Consider the following 24,430-nt stretch of genomic DNA (forward strand, 5'->3'; position numbering starts at 1 on the left):
CCCAGAAACCCCTTGCAATCACCATCACCAAGCCAAGCAGTAACTATCACCACCATCCATTTAGGTCCCTGCAAACTTGACACTTAGGGCCTGTTTTTGTTACCAGCTCTTTCTCCCTCATCTTCCAGCCATTTCTTTGGTTTTGTTTCCTAATGGGACACCCGTCCTCGCCCCCCCTCCCCCAAAAAAAAGAAGAAGAAAGAAAAAGATTTGAATATAGAGTTGCCTAAGAAGGTAACAGAAGACAAAATAATACCTTCTCTGGTTGATGTGGAACAGATACTAGGTTAGCTTTTTTTAGCGTTTGTTAAACTTTTTGTTCTAATCTTGGGTTAAGAGGACCTGTTCTGTCTCAGGAGCAGTTAGAGACAGGTCAGGGTGCCTACCTGGTGGTGTTAGATGAAACCATTTGCCTGTGGAGGTCACCTGAGGCAGCACAGATAGGGGAGACATGAACCTGAACAGGCTGCTGGTGGACTGCAGGTCCTCAGCATCATGGTGCAGTGGGAGAGCTTGGGAGGCGTGTCCTGAGCGCTGGCGGAGTAGAGGCCTCCCGTCCTAAACCTTCCCGCCTTCCCTCTCTGAAGCTGCTCCCTGCGTTATGGGTGTGACCAGACACTCTCTGTTCAGCTGCCCTTCCTTTGCCGTAGCTGAGGACCAACTTTTAGGGCTTATGTTTTTCATTTAAAATGTTAGACCTGAAATGCTCCCAAGTAGAGTTGCAGGCAGGGCAGGCCTGAGGTTGAGAGGAGAATTTAGGGATGTGAGTTCTTGTTGGTGGCCATTAGTAGAGAAATTTAGGGAGTGTCGGTGAGGAAAGAAAGTGAAATTATCCCTGGGTTTATGCCTCTTTCATAGAAATATGTTCCTTGGTGCACTTAACTTTATAATTTTGAGATGGATTCAAGACAAGCATGGAGCATGGTCAGGGTGCAGGTGGCCTGTTCCTGTCACATCTCCTGCCTGAGGTTCTTCCACGGTGCCACACTCTTGTCATCTGCCCTGCCCTGGTGTGCTGTGTGGTAAAGGCTCTGCAGGGATTCTCACGTGTTTCCGCCTCTTTCTCGGTCATTTCCCTCACTCTCTTGCTCCTTTTGGAATGTGGTTTATGTAGCTCATAATGTGGTTTATGCTGCCCTTCTCCTCTGGGTACCATAACCTAGAACTGGCTCTCTAGGCTTCTCCAGGCCCTTTTCAGACATGCCCTCACCCCCTTCCTCATACCCCGTTGTCTAAGAATAGTATAGTCTGGTGCAAATCCTGGCGACAGTAACCTTTCCACATACCTTTTGCCTGTTATTTTCCTGATTTTTAATGTTCTAGACCCATTTTGGTTCACATTCAGAAATGAATAGAAGTTACACCAGCATTGAAAAGAGAGTCACAGTGGGGAAAAAAATGTTGACCTGTGGCTTAGGCTGGGAAATGAAAGTCATACGTGAAAACTAAATATTGATAGAGAGCTGGAGTGGGTTCAGACATAAGGATCAACTTACGGACATAAGGATCTGCCATGCTTGGTAACAAGTTATGAGGTGATTAGGGTTATTAATGATAATAAATTGACAATAATGGTTTTAGCAGCTCCCATATATAGAAGAGTATGGGTTCCAGGCCCAATTCTAGTGCTTTTTGTGCATTATCTCACTTACTCTTCATGACAGCCCAATGAGACAGGTGGACTTTTATCCGACACAGACAAAATTGGGGCTCATATCTCACCTGATGTTGTACAGTTAGTAAAGGGCTGGCACTGAGATTTGAGAGCTTGTTTGGAGATTCTAGCAGGGGACCACAGCTACTCGTATAACCTTGACCGAAGACCGCCCTCTCCAACCAAGTGTGCAGCTTCTGGAGGGATGCACATGGATCGGTGAGGGAGGAGGGGGACACCTGCCTAGCCAGGGGGACACCCACCTAGCCAGCCAGATCAGCTGAATCAACCCTGGCGATCAATGGGGTATCACATATCACAGCCAGATCGCCCTCACATCCTGGCACTGAGATATGAACCCAGGTAACCTTGCTTCAGAGCCTGAAACTTGGCCAGTACACCCCACCTCTTTCCTGAGCCAGATTTAATACATCACCAGCTTTTGACCTTATCATTTAACTCCAGATTTCTATCCTCTTTTTGCCTAGTAGGATCTGCATCATTTACATTCAGACAAGCTACACTGCAATTATGACAAAGCAATAACGATACCCACTTCTTACTGATACGTGGAAATGTGGACTATCATAAAGCCCCCATCCCACCCCCAAAGGCACCAGGCAAAGCAGCCCAGGAAGGGAGACAGCTCTGTTAAGTCGAACCATGAAGACGGCATGGATGCATTTATTAAGGGCAAGAGGGAGAATTTGCATTTCTGGAATGTAACATAAATCACCCAGAAAATCAGTACAAAGCACTTCCAGAGACTCAACAAAACAGACTGAAGGGTCCACTGTCTGTTGATATTTCGGATCTGAGTAATCTCAGCCGGGATGCCGGCTGGCCCGTTGCCTCTGGCAGCTGGTTCCAGTTTTGCCCAGAGCAGTGAGTCGCAGCTGAGATTCTCAACTTAAGATTCCCCGCGTGGGGTGGGAGGTGCGATTCAGGACGGTGTTTGGACTTGCCAACAGAATAGGGACAGGAAAAGATTGTGAACCCACCTTCTCCAGAGAGGTAAACACTTTAGAACCTGGTGTGATGGTGTTACTAGAAATTCTCCAAGATCAGGCTTTTCAAGGTCTCAGGGACCCAAACATCACAGCTGAAGGCGGTAAGAAGTTTTGCTCTTCCCTTCTAATTTGGAAGAGTAACGAGTATAAAGAAAAGATTTCATATCCTTGAAGGAAGGTTACTCATTTGATCCCGCACTCTAAATATTTTGGCAGCTTTTCCCCAGTCCTCGGCGTTACAGGTTTATTTTGGGAAAAGAAGTGACCTTACTCATAGCTGTAACTAAAAGATGCTAAGTAAGGAATTAAATTGGCACCTTAATAAAGATAGAGAAGGGATCATGTTCTTTTGGATGGAAATAAATTTAAAGTAAATAAGTTTAAGCAAATAAATAAATTTAAAACAAAAGATTCTAGAACAGGTCTGTCCAATAGAAGTATAATGTGAGTCATAGATAACGATTTAAATTTTTCTAATTAGCCACATTAAAAAATCTAAATAGGTAAATTAATGTTTATTAATTTAACCCGGTATAGTCAAAATATTACTTTAACATATAATCAATAAAAAATTATTATTGAGATATTTTATATTCTTTTTCTCCATACAAAGTCCTTGAAATCTTGTGTGTATTTCACACTCTCAGCATAACTCAAGTCACACTAGCCACATTTCAAGTGAAAAAGAGGAAAGAAACAAGGGAGGGACGAAGGAAGGAGATGTTAGAGAAAATCTAAATATGCCTTATACGCAACTGGATGCCTATCAGATCCTCATGGGCAATCTCAAGGTAAACTTCCTGGTGGTTCATTTCAATAAATTTTCACTGGCCAAGTCCAGAAAGTCCTTCCTTCTATCTGGTGAAAATCCACCTTTTTCCTTCTTGTGCCAACTGTCTTTGATAGATGACATTTTTCTGAGTGTAAATACAAATTATTTTTTAACCACATTTCTTCTCTGTTATTCTAAACTTTAATCCCTTGGCCATGTGCTCTCACTTAGTTTTTCTACTTGATCCCATTCTCCAGCTTTTCTCCCCTTCCACTAGAATACCTGACTGAGAAGGCAGCTGGCAGGGACATACCTGCATCATAGACCCTGAAAACCATTAGGAATGCCCTTTTCCTTACAGTGGGAACCAAAATGCCTCTTAAAGTTGGCCTCCCAAGGCATCATAGACGTCCTCCCACTTCTCCCCCCCCACCCCCACCCTGCCCAATCTCTTAGATGAACAAAAAATAAACCGGAGAGTGCTGATGACAATTTTGCATGCAAATTGGTTAGTGGAGCCGGAGCTGCTCAACTTGTACGGTATGATTTTCTATTTCCATGCACCCATTTGGGAGTTTGCACAGGAACGCAGTAATTGTTCATGCAAAGCTGGAAATGCAGGTGCAGAAGCCTTTTTTTAGAGCATGAGAACTGTCTGGCCCTGTTCTCCTCCGAGTTCTGTTGAACCTTTTGTGATGTCATACACATAGGAATATTATTTCTTTAAATGCGTTTACAACATGTGGAACTTTTTGTAAGGCTTGTGCATGGTTTACTAGTATGTGGCTGTGCCACTGAAGGCTGGTGTGTCTCTGCTGCAGCATGAAAAGGAGAAGCCACTGTTGGGAACGGGCTGGTGTGTCTCGGATAGTGCCCTTGAACCAACCAGTGGGTAGAAGTTGTGCTGAGCCCCAAGAGAGTGGAGTTTATTCTGTCACATGCTCTTGAAACTCGTCTTGCACATAGTGAATTGTACGCCTTCCCACAATCTCCACGGGCCATTATTGTCTATTATTCTAAAATTTTAAAACCTTCTCCTAAATAAAGGCCTTATTGATATACCAATGTGAAACTCTGTTACAGAGTTGAGACACAGATGATGATCGCTCAGGATAAAAAGGAATAGTAATATTCCCTTGTGTCCTATGTAAATGCCAAACGGAAGTGTGCTCATGCTCTTGGGGCATCATACTTTTTTTCTGGGAAATGGCTTTTTTTTCTATTTTATGCTGTTTGGGGTTTTAGATTGCCATTCACTTTTTTAACAATTGATTTTTAGAAAGAGAAAAGAGGGGAGGGAAGGAGGGAGGGAGGGAGACAGAGAAATACTGATTTGTTGTTCTGCTTACTTATGGGTTATTGGTTGATTCTTATATATGTGCCTTGACTAGGGATCGAACCACCAACCTTGGCGCATTGGGACACCACTCTAGCCAACTGAGCTACCCGGCCAGGGCCTCCCAGTCACTTCTTGTGTGCCACCACACTCTGTCCTGTCACTTGGCCATCTCTGCAAAGTGAAATCTTTACATTGTCCTTTACTTTCGTTGTCTTGTGAACCTTGGATTTTTTCCGGTGTCAGGTTTTCGCATTTGTGAATTATGATGCCTCTTAGCAGCGAAAGGGAGGGGAGATGCCCTTTCTTTTTGGGCAGTGGAGGTGAGAGGTTGAGTGGGACAGGCAGCTGGCGCTGTTGGTTAAAAGGTTTCCTGACGCTGGATGGTCGTGGTGGTCGCACCACAGGGAGAATGTACTTGGTGCCATTGAATTGTACACTGAGGAGTGGTTAACATGGCCCCTTTTATGTCATGTGTATTTTACTGCCATTATAGAAGAAAGGTTTCCAAGCTCCCTCTGAGTTTTACCCTGGCTGATAGTTTTCTAGGGCTTGTTACTGTTCTTTCCTCTTGTTCTCCTGGCTGATCTGCTTTGAGGCCCAGACTCTGTGGGGACCTTGAGGTTAACTATCCCCCAGAGGAGCTGTGGGTGGCAGTTAGCACTGGTTTTCTTGGATGTGCTGGTGCCATCATGATCTGGGCCGTGGCCATATTGGTGGAGAATGTCTTCCTTTAACCATGATGGTTATGAGCCTTCTCCAGGCCCTCTGGGTTGGCCCGCTTATTGGTGAATCAACCCAGCATGGCCTCTGGCCTGGGGGAACTTATTTATTGGGAAAGACAGAAAAAGGAAAAGTAAATCAATAATTTGCATAATTAAAAATTGTGAAACAATTAAATTGTAGAAATTAAAATTTGCTATGAAACAAAAGATTGGTAGGTAATGGTATAGAGCGATGCTGTCTAGTGGAAATATACTGTGAGCCACATACATAATTTCAAATTTTCTAGTAGCCACATTTTAAACAGGTGAAATTAATTTAAATAATATATTTTATTAATCCTAATATATCCAAAACACTGTCCTTTGCATGTGTTATCAATGTAAAAATAAACTACTTATTTAGATATTTTACATTCTTTTTTTCATGCTAAGACATTGACATCTGGCATATATTTTGCACATCCAGTCCGAACTAGCTACATTTCAAGTGCTAGATATTTTTAGTGCTGACTACTTTTATACAGTCTTGAGACTTTATCATAGAAATCTATATTAGGTCCCATTTACATTCTAAATAGTTTCATTTCCATGTTGTTTGTACATATTCATTAGTGGCTGGTCTTTGATGCAGTCAGTTTATTGTACTACTCTCAAAATAAAAAATGCACTACCAGGAGTGTTAGCTACCCTGCCATTATGTTCAATTAGGAAAATGGCACAAAATATTGATAAACTAGCTTCCCTTCCGACTCATGCTAAGCTCTTCTTGGATTTGGTGTGGACGACTTTGGTTAGAAATTCTGAATACTTGGTGATTTTTGTGCGTCTTTTCCATAGAAAGTGCTTTTAAGTGTGTGGAATATTTTATTAATACCCTGGGTTCAGTCTCTAGCTGGTTGCTTTAATATTTGAGTAACCCACTGTGAAATTTAAGCCGCATGATGCCTGATATTTCTTGAAAAGTTTTCTTGATGAATCTTAGCCTGTGTTTTCTCTGATGAAATGGACTGGTAAAATGAGCAATCATGCCATCATTTGGGTTTGATCAATGGGGTGTGTTCAGTAGGAATTATTCCGGCACTCTCCTTACAAACACCTAGACAGTGAATTTTTGACAATACAATATTGTATGTGTGTCATTGAGTGACTAATGTATGACCCTTTGAAATGACAACCAAACCAATAACAACTTGACTCCTCCTCCCCCCTCCCCTTCTCCTTCTACCTCTCTCTCTCTCTCTCTCTCTCTCTCTCTCTCACACACACACACACACACACACACACACACACACACACACACACTTCATGGCAGTCTGATTAGTCTGATGCTTAACATTTGTGGCCATTGTATTGTCAGTTTCTCCCTGATTGACCTATAAAATCCAAGTTTATGTAAGTTTAAAGTACTTTTAGTCTTACTGAGATTTCCCCTTTGAGTTTAACCATGATTTACTTAAAGTGTTAAGAATTGCATTTTATGAAATTGGATTCGTGGTTGTCAGGGCCTAGGGGAGAGGAAGTGGGGAATAACTGCTTAGTGGGTATGGGTATGGGGTTTCCTTTTGGGGTGATGACAATCTTTTAGAACTAGTAGAGATGATGGTTACACAACATTATGAATGTACTAAATGCCACAAAATCATTGAAATGATTAATTTTGTGTTAGGTGAATTTCACTCCAATTTAAAAAAGTAAAAAGAATAAATAGTATTATAATGGAGTGGTCTCCTGGGCCTGGATATGTGTATCCTTTATAAGTTTCAGAAATGTGAATTTATTTAATAAAAAGATGACATAAATCTGAATTTGAAAGGCCCTGAAATGAACATTTTATTCCAGAGATTCAGAAATGACACAGAAGACAAGAACTGCAGGCATTCTTTAAAAAATTGAATTCCTATTTCTTACTGATACAATGAAAAACCTCACATTGAAAAATGATTGATTTTAGTGTTTTTGCTAAAATGGATCTACTGCAAAGCCCAGGCAGATTGATGTTACAGAAATAGCAGCCAAGAAACAAAAAAACAAAAAAAATTTTTTTTGGTTGAACAATGTCATTATCAGCTTCACCTGTAAGGGAAATTACCCGAGGGAGATCCTGCCTGCTCTCTAGATGGCTCCTTGGTATTGACAGATCCATTAGCAGTTGTAATTAGAAAAGCAAAGTTGGACTTTGAATAATTAGGCTAAAGTCACAAGTGATTGCTGGGCACAATAACAGAAGCTGTTGTTCAGCACTCTGTTGCCGGCTGTAGTGAGTGGGTGACGTGTGCTGTTGCTGTACGCAGCGTTTCTTTCTTGTGTTGGAAGCTGGTCCTTTCCCACTAATAAAGTTTGAAGTAGCGAAGACAGCTTGCTTTGGCTCTTTTGCAGATGTCTGAAGGGCTTCATTTCCAGGGAATAAATGGGGCTGTGGAATGTTTTTGCTAAACAAACCATTGTCATAGCAAAAGCAAAATCCTCTTTATCCCAGGAGTGTTAAGAAATGTGTTTTGTTTTTTTACTCCTATTTTCATTCCTTTTTTCTTTTTTCCCTCCTGGAATAATGGTTTACTTATATAAAGTTATTTTCTAGAAGAAAAATAGAAAGACTTATTTCAAAAAAATCTTTGGACTAATGCCACCCAAAACACCTTTCAAGCACACCCTATATATTTTGATTTTTTTTTTTAAAACATGCTAATTTAGTAATGGAAAATAAAAGAGTTCCAAGGGATTCAAGATATAGTTATGTGGGTCTAAATTCTTTGTTCATCTCTACATCTGTATAGGAAAGGGTGGAATTAGGAAATAGAGGCCGATGTCAAACACCTACAGATATGTCCTTGAAGACTTTGATGTCGATTGTGATGATAGGGGAATGCATGGATCGCAAGCTCTTGAATACATGACTGGTGCTCACACTGCATCTTAGCTGTGTTAAGATCAGGGAACAGAATGGTGTGGTTCCTCCATCCTTCCACATTGTCAAATGCCCCATCCAGACTCTAAAACATATTGGGTCTTGGCTTTGGACCACATAGGGTTGAAAATAAAATGGAAATTACTTGTCAAATTTAAAGATTAGGAGAGTTTCTATGAGGATCAAGATTTTTTACTTCCTGGAGGTAAGAATGAGAAGTTCTGACACCACTGAGCCCATATGTCCATTGGCAATAACAGGCAAGGACAAGATGCCGCCTCCCCCTGGGGAGGTGCGGCGTTGATGTTCATTGTTCTTTATCCACCTGGTCCCTGGGAGCCTCAGTTCCTAGCTTTGAGATCTGCACAGACTCTCTCCCAGGTCATGAGATGAGATGAGGCCCCGCCCTGGCTGGTGGGAGAAGCCAGCTGGAGAACGGGATTTTGCACAGCAATGACAAAGTCCCTATATGGAATGAAGACAGGGCTCCCTGAGTGGTAATCCAGGGGCATCCAGCCTAGACCCTGGGCTTGCAGACTGATCACTGTGAATAAAGACTGTGGAACATGACAGATTGATCTTCAAGTTCATGTTGTACCCTAACAGTGACATCTCCTCAGACTGGGGAGTCACACTGCCAAGATGATCTCATCAGTGTTCCCTGTCAGAACATGAAGAATTAAAATTAGAAATTTTAACTTACGATGAGGTAGCTTATGTGGTTCAGTCCTGGAATGGGGTACCAGTAAAAGCCCAGGAAGCCTACGTAACTTCAGATAACTCACAGCTCTTTCCTTGGTGCTCCCTGTCAGGAAGATGGGAGCCCAGAGACATCCCACCCCACAGGCATCTCTTCCCTGGAACTCCCCTGGACAGCTCCCCACACATCTGGGGACAGTAAAAGCAATTTAGTGCCTTGAATTTATTTTAAGGTTAAAATATAAAAGGTATCATTTTACTTAGGAAGCATTTAAGTATAAAATGGTTGATTGATTAGTATTTTTAGTGCCCTGATTTGGAGTGTACAGGGTCAGGGGGGTGGGTGTGAGTGAGGGAAGGAGTAATGGCTCAGCACTATATTGCCATCTCCATCTACAGCTGACCAGCCCCCCTTGCTGGCTCCCCAGTCCACTTCCCACCACTGAAGTGTGATAGTTTGGAGTTTTATCGATTACATACTCATCATCCTATTTGATTTTCATAACTGCTCTGTGATGGAAGGCAGTCTGATGTTATGATGTCCATTTTATATGCGGAAACTGAGTGTTCCTCATGCCCAGGCTTAATGCTAGTGAGACTGTAGCTGATACTGAAATCCCAAGTTTTGTCAACACATCAACTATGGTTAATTTTTCTTATTACAGTGTGATGCATAAGAGGAAACAAGTAAAGCTTAATTTTATGATAGCAGTAAGAATGTGGAGCATTTGCAAAATACTGAGCTGGAGAGACTGGCTGAGTTTGAGGTCTCAGACTGATGACTTGCAGATGCTCTTTCTATACAGTTTTGTCGAAGAAGAGGGGATCTTAGTGCTGCATGGTATTTTTAGGTTTGGTGGCTGTCATGAAATTTCCCTCCTGAAAAGTTTACACGCCTGCCAAAAGTTCATTTGGTTTTTCAAATGAAACATAACATCTATGCCACACAGAGTTATGCCCTTTCAGTTGCGTTGCTTTGTAATCTCTTGAGAGCAGAGGCAAGCTGGCCCTGGTTCCCTGGGCACAACCTACGTACAGACCCACTCCTGTCATTTGCAGCGCCTGGGACAAGGCTGCAGAGGAGATGCTGGGCCCAGGCCAGCACTGGGGTGAGGCGAGCGAGGCAATGTTTTTTAATAGACGAGATCAGTAACAGTACCGTTCTGGGCGATACTGGAGCTTGAGACAAAAGGAAAAATCAATAATATTGATCCCATCTTTATTACAATTTTTGATATTTTGTTCATTACAGACTTTTTGCATTCCTTTTCACTTTTTTAACATATTGCATTAAATATTTATTTATCGTGGCTACTGAGTTTTTGGTGCCCCTCAGTTATGCACCTAGAGCAAGCGTCTCCTCACTTACCTCATGGTAGCCTCTGTCCCGCCTTGGGCCTGGGGGTGCACAGATAGGGAACAGTGTCCACCCTCGCCATAGACCAGGGAAGAAGCCTGCACAAGCCCCCAAATTGCACCAGGGCTCTCAGGGCATGGAGTTCCAGGGTCGTGGCTGTGTGAAGTGGGGGCGTGAGATATGCAGGTGGACTCATGCCCCTAGGTCCCCAGGTTCCTTGCTCATGGAGAGGAGAGTGGTTGGAGGAGGGCCGAAATGGAACCTCTGGAGAGTAATTCTCAGCACCAGAGTCTCTTGGAGGCTTGTGAAGATGAAGCTCGCTCAGATCCTGATGCAGTAGGTCTGGAGTGGGGCCTTAGGAATGGGTCTCCATTTCTAAGGCGCAGGGGCCCCTTTTTCCTGATGGGTTTCTGTGCGTGGGAATTAGGGAGCGGCTCGGCATTCTCGCCTAGACTTCCTTTTAGGTTTTTATCCAGCAGCATAGGCAGAATGTAGCCTCCCGGGGAAAGAGTGCAGACTTTTCTGCTTTCCTGGCCAGTCTTATCTTTGTCACTGTTATTATTGATGGAGGTCTCTCCAGGATGCATGAGGGTGAATCATTGCTATAGATTTTATTTTCCCGTAAATTTCTTGCATGATGTATGGAAATGAGAGCTAGAGTATCTAATGGGAAGTAGCATTCCTAAGTACCTCTAGATTTTGTTTTTAAGTGTGTGTTTTAAAATGACATTATTTTAAATGTACATTTAAAACCTTTTAAATAATACTGTTTTTTCTATAAAGGAGAAAATTAAAATGTCGTATAAACCCTCCACCCAAATAATCCCTGTTGATGATAATAAAATTAAAATAATTTTATTATCAAAAAATAAAATAAAGTAAAAACCACCTTCCCATCCTCCTCTCTCTATTCCACTCCCTCTCTCTAATATTGATGTTTTGTTTTTTTGTTTTGTTTTCAGAAAAAAATGTATTCATGTCCCTCCTTCTAATATTTTTATACAGGAATATCATATGATAATATTGTCAGATATTTTGCCTCCTAAGTTAGTAGTGTATCTTAGACTTGTTTCCATCGGCAAATAACAGATTTACCTTAATCTTAAGTGGGTCATAGGATTCATCATTGAGATGTCCCAGTATTTACCTCGCCCTCCAATAAAAAACTCTTTGGTTCCAGGCTTTTGCTATGTGAACAACCCCGTAGTGAAGATCTTTGTCAATATACTTGTCTTTGAAAACATGTTATGAGTCCAGCCATAGTTGTAATTCCTAGTAGTGGGGTTGTTGGACAAAGGGTGTGTGCACTTTTAGGTTTGAAGGCATTGCCCTCCAGAAGGTTTAACCCCTATCAACAGTGATGGGCATACCTGTTTCCCCAATGTTCTTGCCCACATGGGTATCATACAAGTAAAAAGAAAAACATTATATTATTCTAATAGCAATACGATATAAAATAAGCAGGAATAAACTTGATAATTGTTCAATATCTAGGTGAAGAAAGCTTTAATGTGCACATAAGGGACCAAAAAAAAAGCCTTGAATAAACAAAAATTATGCCATGTTCTTGGATGGGTACTTGTAGCCTGATGAAAATATTCATTCTCCTTTAGCTAAGCTATAATTTGAACTTGACCCAATAAAAATACCAACAGGATTTTTTTTGAGGGAGAATTTGATTAGCTGGTTTTAAAGACCAATTGAAAAAAAATACGTAATAATAGACAGGAATATTCAGATAATGAACAGAATTATAGGAAAATTCAGGAAATAGCCTGAGCAGATATTAAAACTAATATGAAACAAAAATTATTAAAATGGGTTAATGAATCACAGTCATAAACTTAAATATATTCAGGAATATAATATATGATAAAGGTGGCATCTCAAATCAATGAGGAAAAATGTGTAAACCTTGGGGGGGAAATGTTTAATTCATATTGCATACATTCCAAATGGATCAAAAATGTACATGCAAAAATGTGAAATATGTACTATAAGATATCACAGGAGAATTATTTTATAATTCCAGATCTCTCTGCTATAACATAAAACTCAGAAGTGGTTGAAGACAAGATTGATAAATACAACTTCATAAGAAAAATTCTTCATGACAAAACCCCAGCTTATATGCAAAGTTAAAGACAACAAATTGGGGAAAGATATTTGTAACGGGTATCACAACTGAGGACTATATTTCCTAATATATAAAGAGTTTCTACAAACCACTAGAAAAAAAGGGGGGGGCTATAACTCAATAGAAGATTGGGTAAAGATATGAACTGTTCACAGAAAAGGCAAGAAAGATCGTATTTAATCATGAAATGTTTAATTAAAAAATACAAATTGCATAATAAGAGGAATATAAATGAACACCTCACTATGAGATTAGCCAGTGATTGTATAGCACTGATGAGAGGTAAATCTGTACTATTCTGTGGAGGAAATCTGGCAATAACTGAAGATATTACAATGCATTTATCTTTAGCTCAGCAATTCCACACCTAGGAATTTACTTTTATATGTACTATATGAGCTATATTTTTCATTGCAGCATTACTTATAAAAACAACAGTTTGAATAATCTCTGGTCCATCACACTATGGTACCCTGTGCACCTTTAAAAAGAATGAGGAAGAACTCTCTCTACTACTGTTGAATGGATTCTAAGAAAAGTGTACTGATAACTGATTAAAAAATGATTAAAAGCGAGGTGCATTGTTATACTACCATTTGTGTAAAAAGGGAGGGCAATATATAGACATATTTACTTGTATGAATTTGGTGATCGTTAAGGTGTATATAAAAATGGATAATACATATCTAATACCTTAATAAAGAAATTTAAAAAATAAAAAAAAAGATAATATTGCTTGCCTGTAGGGAAAAAGCCTGAGAAGCAGAGGACAGGGCTGGGATGTAGTTTTCACTGCATATATGTTTGTACCTTTTGAATTTTGAATCTTGTCTGTCCTTAACATTTTTTTATCTAAATTTTAAAAAGTGAAGATATTTGTTTTGACATGCATCGTTCTAATGTTTAGTTAATTTGGGTGTCTGCAAATAGTGATTGGCTTTTTTTTTTTTTAAGCAATTGCCTATTCATATACATTGCCCATTTTTCTTCTTCTTTTTTTTGAGGGGGGAGTGGTTTATTTGCACATCAAGGGAATCACCTCTTTGTCTTAAATATCACAGAAATTTTCTTCCAGTTTATCTTTTGAATTGTTTATGCTGCTGTTTGCCACCTGGCAATTTCATATTTGCATGCAGCTGTCACCTCCACCTCCTCCTCCTCCTTCTGCTCTTTCTTTTTTATTTTTCGAGAGTGTGGAAATGACATTTTCAAGGTAATCTCTGACAAAAATTGACTTTAGATTTAAAACATCCAATTACCAATGTTTCTGGATGAGCTGGAAAATAGCCAGCTGCGTATAAGTCCTCTTTGAAGACAGTAGTTAAGACACGAAAAAACTCATTTTTTAACAAGAGGTGACCTATAGGCCCCAGGAAAGGGCAAAGGGAGAGGGACTTGGATGGGGCCGGGCAGGGGGTTTTGGTGGGTCTCTGATGAGCCTTTCCTCTCTCCACTCCCAGCCGAGCTCCCGCGGTCCTCAGCAGTGAGGCTGGCCTCCCTGCGAGACCTGCCCGCCCAGCTCCTGGAGCTGTACCAGCAGGGCTTCTTGCTGGTGGCCCTGCATCCTTTCGTGCAACCAACCCACAAGCAGGAGAAGACACCCCTGGAGCACATCTTCAGGGCCATCCTGATCAAGAAAACCGACAGGTAAGGCCTCCAAGGTTGGATGGGAGCATCATGAGGTGGCTAATGTGTGTTGACAGGGCCTCTGCCCTCTGACACGTAAGGCAAAACATTGACAACCAGAGAAAATTTCCTAGTGTCCTCTGACTATCCATGCCTGACTGCTTACATAGAGGGTTCCATTTTACACCTTTTCCTTCCTTTAATTTATTGGATTAAATTCATCTAGAAAAAAAGCGTCTCCTGCCAAGAGGAGTACTTCCAGAACAGTTAAAGTACAGCCAGTTAAAGTATAATGCTATAATCCAGCGGTTCTCAACCTGTGGGTCGTGACCCCTTTGGAGGTCGAACGACCCTTTCACAGGGGTCACCTAAGACCATCGGAAAACACATATATAATTATATATTGTTTTTGTGATTAATCACTATGCTTTAATTATGTTCAATTTGTAACAATGAAAATACATCCTGCATATCAGATATTTACATTACAATTCATAACAGTAGCAAAATTACAGTTATGAAGTAGCAATGGAAATAATTTTATGGTTGGGGTCACCACAACATGAGGAACTGTATTAAAGGGTCGCGGCATTAGGAAGTTTGAGAACCACTGCTATAATCTGAAAGCATGGCTAGGAAAACACACTCATTGTTTTAAGCTACATACAAACTTAATGGTTTTTCCCCAAACTCTAGACCAGTGGTCGGCAAACTCATTAGTCAACAGAGTCAAATATCAACAGTACAACGATTGAAATTTCTTTTGAGAGCCAAATTTTTTAAACTTAAACTATATAGGTAGGTACATTGTTATTAACTTACTTAGGGTACTCCTAAGACTTAGGAAGAGCCACACTCAAGGGGCCAAAGAGCCGCATGTGGCTCCTGAGCCGCAGTTTGCCGACCACTGCTCTAGACATACTTGACCATTTTGAGCCCACCATAAATTCTGTCAATCCCTTAGGAGGAAAAACAAAACCCACCTGAATCTATTGCTGTAATTGAGTTGGCTTTGATTTTGGTTTTCAAGGCTTTGAGGATGTTTCTCAGGATGGCTGGACCTGTTGAATGCTTCCTCTTATATTTTTATTGGGTCTAATTAGAAAAAGAGATGGAGATTGGTTTCTCAAAAGGAACAATAATTATTAATTTTAAATATATTTTTTAAAACAAGGTGGCATAGAAAACACAGTATGTTTTTGCTTCTTTTGTGAAAAAAAAACACAAAAAAACAATTGAAATAAAGTCTGGCAGAGGGAAATGGATCTGTCCTTTGGCCATCTGTCATGGAATGACAACATGGACCATAGTTTAAAAGGAGGGAGACTGCAGAGTAACTAGTTCTTTTTTCTCTCTTTTCACAAGTTGGTTTGCCAGGTGGACAAACGTCGGGCTGGTGAGCTCAGGAGGACAGCCAGAGCGGGAGGCTGTGTGGCTAAGATGGGCTCCTCTTTGCTGCCAAGCGGAGTTCATTTCTTCACAGCTGATCAGGAGGGTTCTTAGTCTGAGCCAATGTGCATTAGAATTTGAAGTGAAAGATGACATACGCCTTTGCTAATGTCCAGAATTACCATGGTATTTGTAGAGTGAAACTTGTTTTTAACATCTGCCTTTTTGGCATATTTGTTTCTTTATGTTGATTGGCTGTGGATCAATATCTAGGTCAATCACAAGAGGAAATGGTTCTGGGAGCCATCGTGGTTTCAGGTTCCACAAGAGACATGCACGATGACACTTATTGAGCATCTGCTGTGTGCCAGGCTTTTTGAGTGTCATTTCATCCTCATAATCAGCCTATGAAGTTAGATACTATTTTTATTTCCATTTTAAAGGTGAGGAAGCTAAGACCCAGACATTGAGGTATTTGTCAAGGTACCTAATGAGCTTACTTTCTGGAAGAGGAAAATGGGTCAAGCTGTTAAGAAGAATGAAACACTGGTGTGCAGGGGGGTTTTCAAAAAAAGAGAAGATGCATTCTCTGTGGGTTTGAGTTCACTCTAGTCCAGAGTGCCTAGCTACCCACCAGGATGACTATAATGAACATTCTAGACACAAGAAATTCCTTGTACAACTTTGTGCTGGGTCTTCTTTGAAACTGCCTCCCGCTTTGTTTTTGTTTTAAAGAAATTGCAAAAGCTTGGTAATTTTCCAAGTACGGTAATGAAAATGGCAATTTACCATTCTTACGGCAAAATGACCGAGAGAATTTGCCCACTTCCATTCCCTGTCAGTATTGTGTGGGAAGAGTGGAAAAGCAAGCATTTCATTATACAGTATAATTTTAAAGTACAGGCACTTTCTCTCCTCACAAATGCAATAACCATGTTTTTGCATCATGAGAAAAATACCCCACACTATTAAACTTAAACAATCAAAAAGTCCCACAACAGAACCTTTTCTTCAGGGAGTTTAGTAGAAACAAAACAAAATAAATCTTATGTGATTAATTTTTAATACAGACAGTTAAGATGATATTTTTCACGAAGTCTGCCAAAGTTCTGACAGCTGTAGATGCTGTTAAATGAAATGATTTCACTCTCCAAGAGGAAGTAAATGCCTAGTTAATGTGTTGTAAGTAGACCGCATTGAAAGAGGTGTAGATAAACTTTCTAGATTACTGTCAGTCCAGATCAAGTTCATTAGTGAGAATCACCATGGGATGACTACTCGAAACTTAGATATCAACTTTAATGTGTTTGAAAGGTGAACGTAAAGTTTTTGGCAAGTAACTAGGTTTTAGGGTCTACAGCAAGACCAGGAAAAAGAACAAAACCATGCAAGCTTACATTCATTCATTCACACTTACTGAGCTTGTATTCTTTGTAAGGGACATGCTTGGAGCTTTACATCATGGGACACTGGTGGGCACAGGTTCAAGGTTCACCTGCGTATGGAGCCTGCTTGCCAGGCATCTACAGTTTAACTGAGAAAATAAGGCATCATATCATGGGAGTCTTGGAAAAGGAGGAATCACCTAAGGGAATGTCTCTGGACGAAGTAGCTTTTCATTTGGACCTGGTTTCTTTCGGGCAAACATAGGAATAATGCCCATGTGGAGGGAGGATTTTATTTGTCTTATAATGAAATGTTTTCTAGTGGAGTTTGGGTAATTTGAGAGCACCATTGACAGTCTAACTGGATTATTAATGAGTCATTCCCAAAGCTCGGTACAGTAACATTTCCCTGAGCCCTCTATCATTTTGACAAATTTCACTTAAATCTATGAAAAATTGTCTGATCCTTTCTTTTGAAAATTCTTACAAATGCCATTTCATTTTAGGATGGCAGGCCAAATCACACATCTAGTTATAAATTGTCCCTAATCCTAAGTGTGTTGAATTTAAAGTCAGTTACTTTGAAAACTGATTTCAAGAATGAATAGCCAAATGAGACACTTAGAATAAGTAGAGAGTTTGTACTTCCTTCTCTCTACTCTTTCTTTGGGACACAGAGTGGTTTTTAACAGACAATATTATTGCATTTGCTCTGAATTCTAAATACAGTTAAGTTGTCCTTCAATTTTTTTTTTTTCTGGGCAGTTTTCCTTAGAATAAGTTGCCAAAGATCTCAAAACATGATGGCTAAGAGAAGTCGGTTATTAAAATGTCACTGCTGATGTTTCATGAGTGTGGGTTTAATTCTAGGTCATTGATGGTTGTAGACATAAGTACAAAAATGCTTTGTGCCGATTAATTTTTCAGCTGTTGAATTGTCATTGTTCACACATCGAGCTAGTACAAGGTGTCAGTGATGTGTTTGAAGTCATTAGAGTCCAGGTCCCCTGGAATAATACCTTACATGGTACAGAGGACCAGGACATTTGTCAGCCCTGTCGACATTTTGGCCTGGGGTCAGGGGGTGGGACACACAGCGGAACTGCAGCTAATGGAGAGGGTGAAGCCCTGTTGGGAGGCGGGAAAATGCATACAATCGAAGCTGCCCTTGAAAATTTCTTTAATTGCCCATGAAATGTAATACCGTAGCATCTCTCTACCTGACCGATGCCTGTTTTCCTTCAGGACTAGACCAGATTGGTGTGTCCAACAATGAGCCCCGAGGGAAGTAAGTTGGTTGGCGTTTGTAGAGAGTGTTCCTTAGACTCACACCTAGGGGGCTGAGATGCTTGCACCCAGGGAGGTGTGTGTGGGAACTGAGACTGAGGAGACAGCATCTCCACGCCTCCTGTCTCACATCCATTCTGGGACACATCTGCTGGCTGAGTAGAATAACTGGCACCGTTTTAAGTGGTAAATGCTCCTCCCGTTCAGTTAGATTTTTCTAAGATAAACATGTGTGATGTAGCTTCACTAGGCAAAGATGATTCTAAAGAGCTCCCAGCTCTCAAGAAACTTATCTACTAGGGGAATGTAAAGTCTATATGCAAATTATGTAGGTCTCCATTTTCACCTCTCATTTGGAATTTGCCCAAGGAGGGAGGAGGCGCCTCAGTTCCATCTGCTCTGGTCTGGAGGGGTGGGTAGATTTGAACAGAGCACAAGCGGTGAAACACTGGCCCTCGGGACGCTGGCCTAGGGGAGTCAGGAGCCTGGGAAAGTTGGCCATGGATGATGTGGGGCGACCGGAGCACGAGGTCTGGAGGGAAAGGGGGAGAAGCATGGGGCCTGGATCCAGGAGTCCTCTGACAGGCGAGATGAGGAGTTTGAACTCTATCCTAAAGGCACTGGGGAACCAGCGCAATATTTTTGTTTTGTTTTGTTTTGTTTTGGAGGAGCTTCCATTAGAGGTGCTGAGTTTTCAAACGCTTAAGGGGGGAAGAAATGCAAGTTGAGAAAACATGGCGATAGTTATGGTGAGAGATGATCAGTAATTAGAGTAGGTTGTAGTAAAAAGCCAAGGAAGACAGATGTGAGATATGCCATAAAAGAAAATACTGGATTTAATGTTTAGCTGGAAATGGACAGCGTGGAGGAAGAAAACGAATCAAAATATGAGTCAGCTTTTGACTCCGAAAAACTGGGAGGATTAACTGGAAAGGGGCAGTGATGGGGAAGGGGATGTGTCTGATGGTTTTTCCCAAAAGCGGACCCTGATAGGATCCTTAAGGAAGTTCTCCCAAGAGGAATCAGTTAGGAGGGGAGACATAGGATAGGGAAGGGGAGGAAGCCATCAGGGTGCAATCCCTCAGCCTGATACAGGGGGAAGTGGTGAGTCTACCTTGAGGCTGGGCAACTGGCCTCCACCCTCCTGCACCTGAGAGCCACTTGCCATGAGCTGCTCCAGACACGTCCAGGTATAGGGCACATCCAGGTGAAGCAATTCCAATAGCCAAAGAAGACTTCAAGTCATGCAGAAGCTGAGGGACACACAGAGCCGGGAAGGGTGCTCGGAGGGGACCTGGGTGGAACACAGATAGCATCTACCACAGGAGAAGGGGAACAACATCAGTTTGGTTATATCACGTTTGTGGCAGTTGCTGGTGGCAGGATGTCCACTGGGAGGTGTTCGCAGGGCGGTTAGGAGCCAGGAGAGAAGTCTGAGCTGTGTGAGGCCACGGCAAGCCCAGGAGGACTGGCCCACCTCGGTGTTGCTTACTGAGCCCGGGTTTGCTATGCTAGATGCCTCTGGTGGTCTCAGAGATGCAGTGGCTTGCCGAGAGCAGTGCTAATCAAGTGAGTTGCTCTGTCCCAAATTGACCATCTGCTTGGAGTCTGAGAAGTCTTTCCTCTCGGACCGTGTCAGCAAGCCGAATGAGTCAGCTTGGGGCACCCAGTGTCAAGCGATGGAGGCAGAGAAAGGCAGTTTGGTTGGCTTTTGGCTTTTATTTCCAGGAAAGCAAATCCCAGAGAGTGCTCAGCTTTACCATTGGTCCCCCTCTTGAGGTCGGGAATCTGAACGCTTGAACACTGCCTTCATCCGAAGGCAGGGCCTGCAAGCTCAGGTGCCCTGAGGGCCAGGCGTCTCCAGGAGGGGCTCTTGTGGATTGGAGAGCCAATGCTAACTCTGCCCATTGTTGCCAAAACTTGAACTTTTTTTCAAGAGCCAGAAATCTGGATTTTTAGGTGAAAACTGGTCTTTTTAAACCATTGCCTCACTTTTTCAAAATAACATTGTGTACCCCTGGCCCCACCCCGCTGGCTGCCATCTTGCAACCTTAAAGATTTCAGTTGCTCATTTCCATGGAGTTGCTTCCCACTCTGAACTGCCGAGTCCCCCTTCTACCCACACACTCATCCAACTTCTCAGATGCTCTTGTTATGGGTTTTTATGTGTCTACCCTCCTACCTCCCCCTTGCTAAATCTTTCATCTTTGGATTCCGTTGCTTACTTAGAGTGCCAGGTGCTGAGTAGGTGTTACTCAATAGAATTTTCCTGACTTAAGTAGAATAATACCAGGCCCTGGAATTTTACTCCATTATTCATTAAAGGACCATACATTCATGGCAAGATGGATCTGTTTTGGGTTTACACATTTGCCAGTACCCAAAGTGCACCTTGATAATGCATTCACACAACATGAACCCAACTAGTGGAACATACACACACACACACACACAATCCTCTCATTGTCCAAATAACAGGGATTTTCCACAAGGGATATTATTTTTCATTGTGTGTGTGTATGTGTGTGTGTGTGTGTGTGTGTGTTTTCATTTTAAAAAACATCCAAAGGATGGCCTTCAAAGGGGTACAAATCTTTGGACCTTAAGTGGAGTACAAATGCATTACATCGCCTATGTGATAGCCCACATGATAACACGAACATTTTCTTTGGCATTTGAAAAGGGCAACACTGGGAAAGTACAAAATTATATCGGAACTAAAATGAAAATTCTCTTAAAAATTATCGTCGAGAGTGTCCTCTTTAAGTGGCCTTGTGGCTAATTTCTACCAATTACCTCGACTCTTGGGAGAATTCTAGGGCTTCTAGAAAGAGGTTTCATAATTAAACGAAATACGCAGGGGGTGGTAGCGCCTACCGGGGTGTGCCCTAGAAAATGCTCATATACGAGGCTGGGGTTCAGCCCTGGAGCGAGCTGATTGTTGGAATCACACATGGGGAAGAAAAGTAACGCTGGGCTTGGCAGTGATTGACATGTGTGGCTGTGGTGGAGAAACCGCAGCAGCTGGTGTGTTCCCAGGGAGCAGAAATCGAGGAAGGTGGATTCAAAGTTCTTTTCTTAAATCAGAGCAGGGAATGTGAGGGTTTTGTTTAGCCGGGAGGTTGTCATTTTGGATTCAGGTTCCCCACTCTTGGCTGGCGGCTGCCCCTCCTTGCTGGTGTGGTATCATCCTTCCATCAGTTTTCTCAGGCTTCCCGAGGTGTTTGGAGAACTTGATTAGCTCTCTGGACTGCCATCCTGCCCCCCGCGGAGCTGTCCAGCATCACTGGTCTACCTTAATGCATTCCCCCTATTTTCCCATCTCATGTGGAGTGACACCCTTTTCTGTGTTGAAGTTTCAGGATTCACTGTTAATTATTGTGTTTGCACTTTCCCATCAAATATGCCAGCGTAAAGCCACATTCTCCTGGGGGAAAGAGAGTGGTGTGTTTTTTCAATCCACACCCCTAAATGGCTTGCCTAGCTATTCTTTTTCTCTCTCTCCAAGGCATCCACCTTTATCCCAGTGGGAAGAGAGAGAAAGAGAGAGAAAGAGAGAGAGGTATTGTTTGCCTGAAAGCTCATTCCTCCCCTGCCCCAACCTGTCCTTGATTGTCTGTGTCTCTCCCCACGTTTGATTATTTATTTACTTATTTTGTTTCCTCAGAGAGAGAATTAGCAAACTAGTGATTTCAGGTCTTTCCCCAGAAGTGGTTTGGAATGGCAGAGAGCAGTGAGCAGGGACCCAAAACACAGAAGCACAAGCACAAAGTTTCTTTGAAATTTCCTGTTGATCTTAAAACTTATGCAAACACTACAATACTATGAAATGCCTGTATTTGTTTTAAAGTAAAATAAATAAAAGCTCTCCCTGCTTCCACACATATACACGATCTTTAAATAAAATTGGACTCTCTGGGAAGATTGATTTCTGTGGCATTGCAGTTGGACTATAGGGACACTTACTGTTTTGAGGTCCATATGCACGCAGTGTAGGTAACGTAGTTGTAAATAACTTTACTAAAGTCTTAGACTTTTGTATTTACATGACTATCCCATATTAAATTTAGGAACCAAATTGTCTTACTTTATTCCTGCCAAATTCTTTTTTGTTTTTTCTCTTCCTTGTCAATCAGAGACAACTTAGGTTATGTGTGTTTTTCAAACTGAGAAAGATGTAATGGGTTTTACCAGGTGATCGGTCCTAGAAAAGACTAATTCTAATTGAATTTTACATTTCTAGCTATGGCTGCAGCAGCAAGTGAGAAATAGCTTTGGATCCATCTCCGTACATTATGAGTGGTTTCAGTGTCTTGAGATTTTGATATAATCATTATCTCTATAATCTATCTAGCTGTTTTCTATAATTTTTAAATGATTGAAAGATAGAACCATGTTACAAAGAGGTGATTGCTGTAAATATGATTTAGGGGAGTACATCATTTCATTTGCTTCCTATTCATCCATCACGAGTTGGAACTTAAAATGGCTAGAAAGATTTTAAAAACCAAAATAGTAACTCGTATGCATACAACACCTGCTTTCTGAGGGTCTGAGAGCCCTTGGGCTTCGTTCCTTATGTGTTAAGTGTTACAATTTGTTCTCACTAGGTCCTACTGATGGTAGTTTTGGTTGTTAGTATTTGTTGAAAATATTATTGTGTGATCAGCAGAGGGTTAGACTTACTCTGTTTTGTAGCTTAAAAGTACCATTATCTTTATCCCCACATCTCATTTTATATCCTAGGAAAATTAGGCTGAAGAAGTTATGGTATTAATGACTTCTCGGAGATGAAATCTGAGGTGGTGAGTGAGTATGGGCTTAAGTCCCATCTTTCAGCTCAGCTGAGGGCCTGGAGCATATTGGGGGTTCTCAGAGAATTCCCAGAATCCTCTGGGCCTTGCAGCATCCCCAGCCCCCATGGCAGCCTATGGGACCACAGGCCTGGTTATTCCCCAGCTGGTTTCAGGACATAGGGCTGCCACTGCAAAGTATTTGGGGCTTCCCCAGATGTCTCCATTCAACAGGCTGACTGGGTCTTGTCAGTTTCTGCACAAAACGGTCCTATGCAAATGATAGTTCTAAGGTCATTCGTGCATCATGTTCCCTAAAGACGAAATCAAAATGTATTTATCAGGTGTCTTTGTCTTGTATCTTTTAAGGCCGTAGCCTTTGTTAGAGACAATGAGATGGCATAGTCCCTGCTCTAGGGAGGTTTATAACCTACCTGACTTGTTGAAATTTTCATTCTCAAACTTCTATAGTTCAAATCCCCTAAACTCTGTGAAGCAACCTGGATCTTACTCCGAACAAAAGCACACTTTTCTTGTAAAAATCATTAATATGTTTGCAGGCACTTCCTAATATGATTTCTCATTTATGGTAATAGTCAAAATAGCTACCATGTATTTATTGCTGAGGCTAGGGAGAGTTCTTGTTCATTGCTTCATGATATACATTAGGGTGAGAGTTAGGGTAGGATTTCTCAATGTATAGTTTTTAGTTACTGACATTTTGGGCTGGGTAAGTCTTTGTGTGGGAGAGTGTGCATTGTAGGACATTTAGCAGCATCCTGGCCTCTACCCACTAGATGCCTAGCAAACATCCCTTCTCCCCGCCTCTGCATTTTGACAATCAGAAATGTCTCCAGGCATTACCAGCTGTCCCCTGACAGGCAAACTGCTCCCACTTGAGAGCCATGGGTTAGAGTTTGGACATGAGGAAGGAGTTCTAACTTTATTTTCTTCCAGATAACTGTCATTGCCAACAGCATTTATTACATTAACCTAACTGCCCCTGGATGAAATGCCACCTTTATTTTAGGTCGCATTTCTATATATACCTCATCCATTCCGGATTCTTTATTGTTCTGCGATTCATTTATTGATTTTTGTGCTAATACCATGCTATGTTGATTACAATGGGTCTGCAGTGTATATTATCTAGTAGGGCACTATTCTTCTTTTTCAAGATTTGGCTATTTTTGCACATTGATTTTTTTCCATATAAAGTCTAAAGTGGTTTTTCTTCAGTTCCCGGTAAACCCTACTGGAGTTATAACTATACCTACATACTAATTTAAGAAGAATTTCTAAGAGCATAGAAATTCAATGTTTGTGTTTTCAAGAGTATAGAATTCAGTATTCAT

At 41.4% G+C, this 24,430-nt stretch overlaps 1 protein-coding gene across 1 annotated transcript in view; it reads left to right on the forward strand.

The window, feature by feature from the left end:
- Positions 1–24,430, forward strand: part of RFTN1 (raftlin, lipid raft linker 1) — a 176,428-nt gene that overhangs the window by 56,643 nt on the left and 95,355 nt on the right. The window contains exon 3 of the mRNA XM_070433349.1: positions 14,056–14,242. Coding sequence (XP_070289450.1) covers positions 14,056–14,242 — 187 coding nt within the window. The remainder of the gene's footprint in view (positions 1–14,055; positions 14,243–24,430) is intronic.

This window comes from Myotis yumanensis, unplaced genomic scaffold (genome assembly GCF_028538775.1).
Source record: "Myotis yumanensis isolate MYYU_CA2020_CCGP unplaced genomic scaffold, mMyoYum1.0.hap1 SCAF_14, whole genome shotgun sequence".
NCBI lineage: Eukaryota > Metazoa > Chordata > Mammalia > Chiroptera > Vespertilionidae > Myotis > Myotis yumanensis.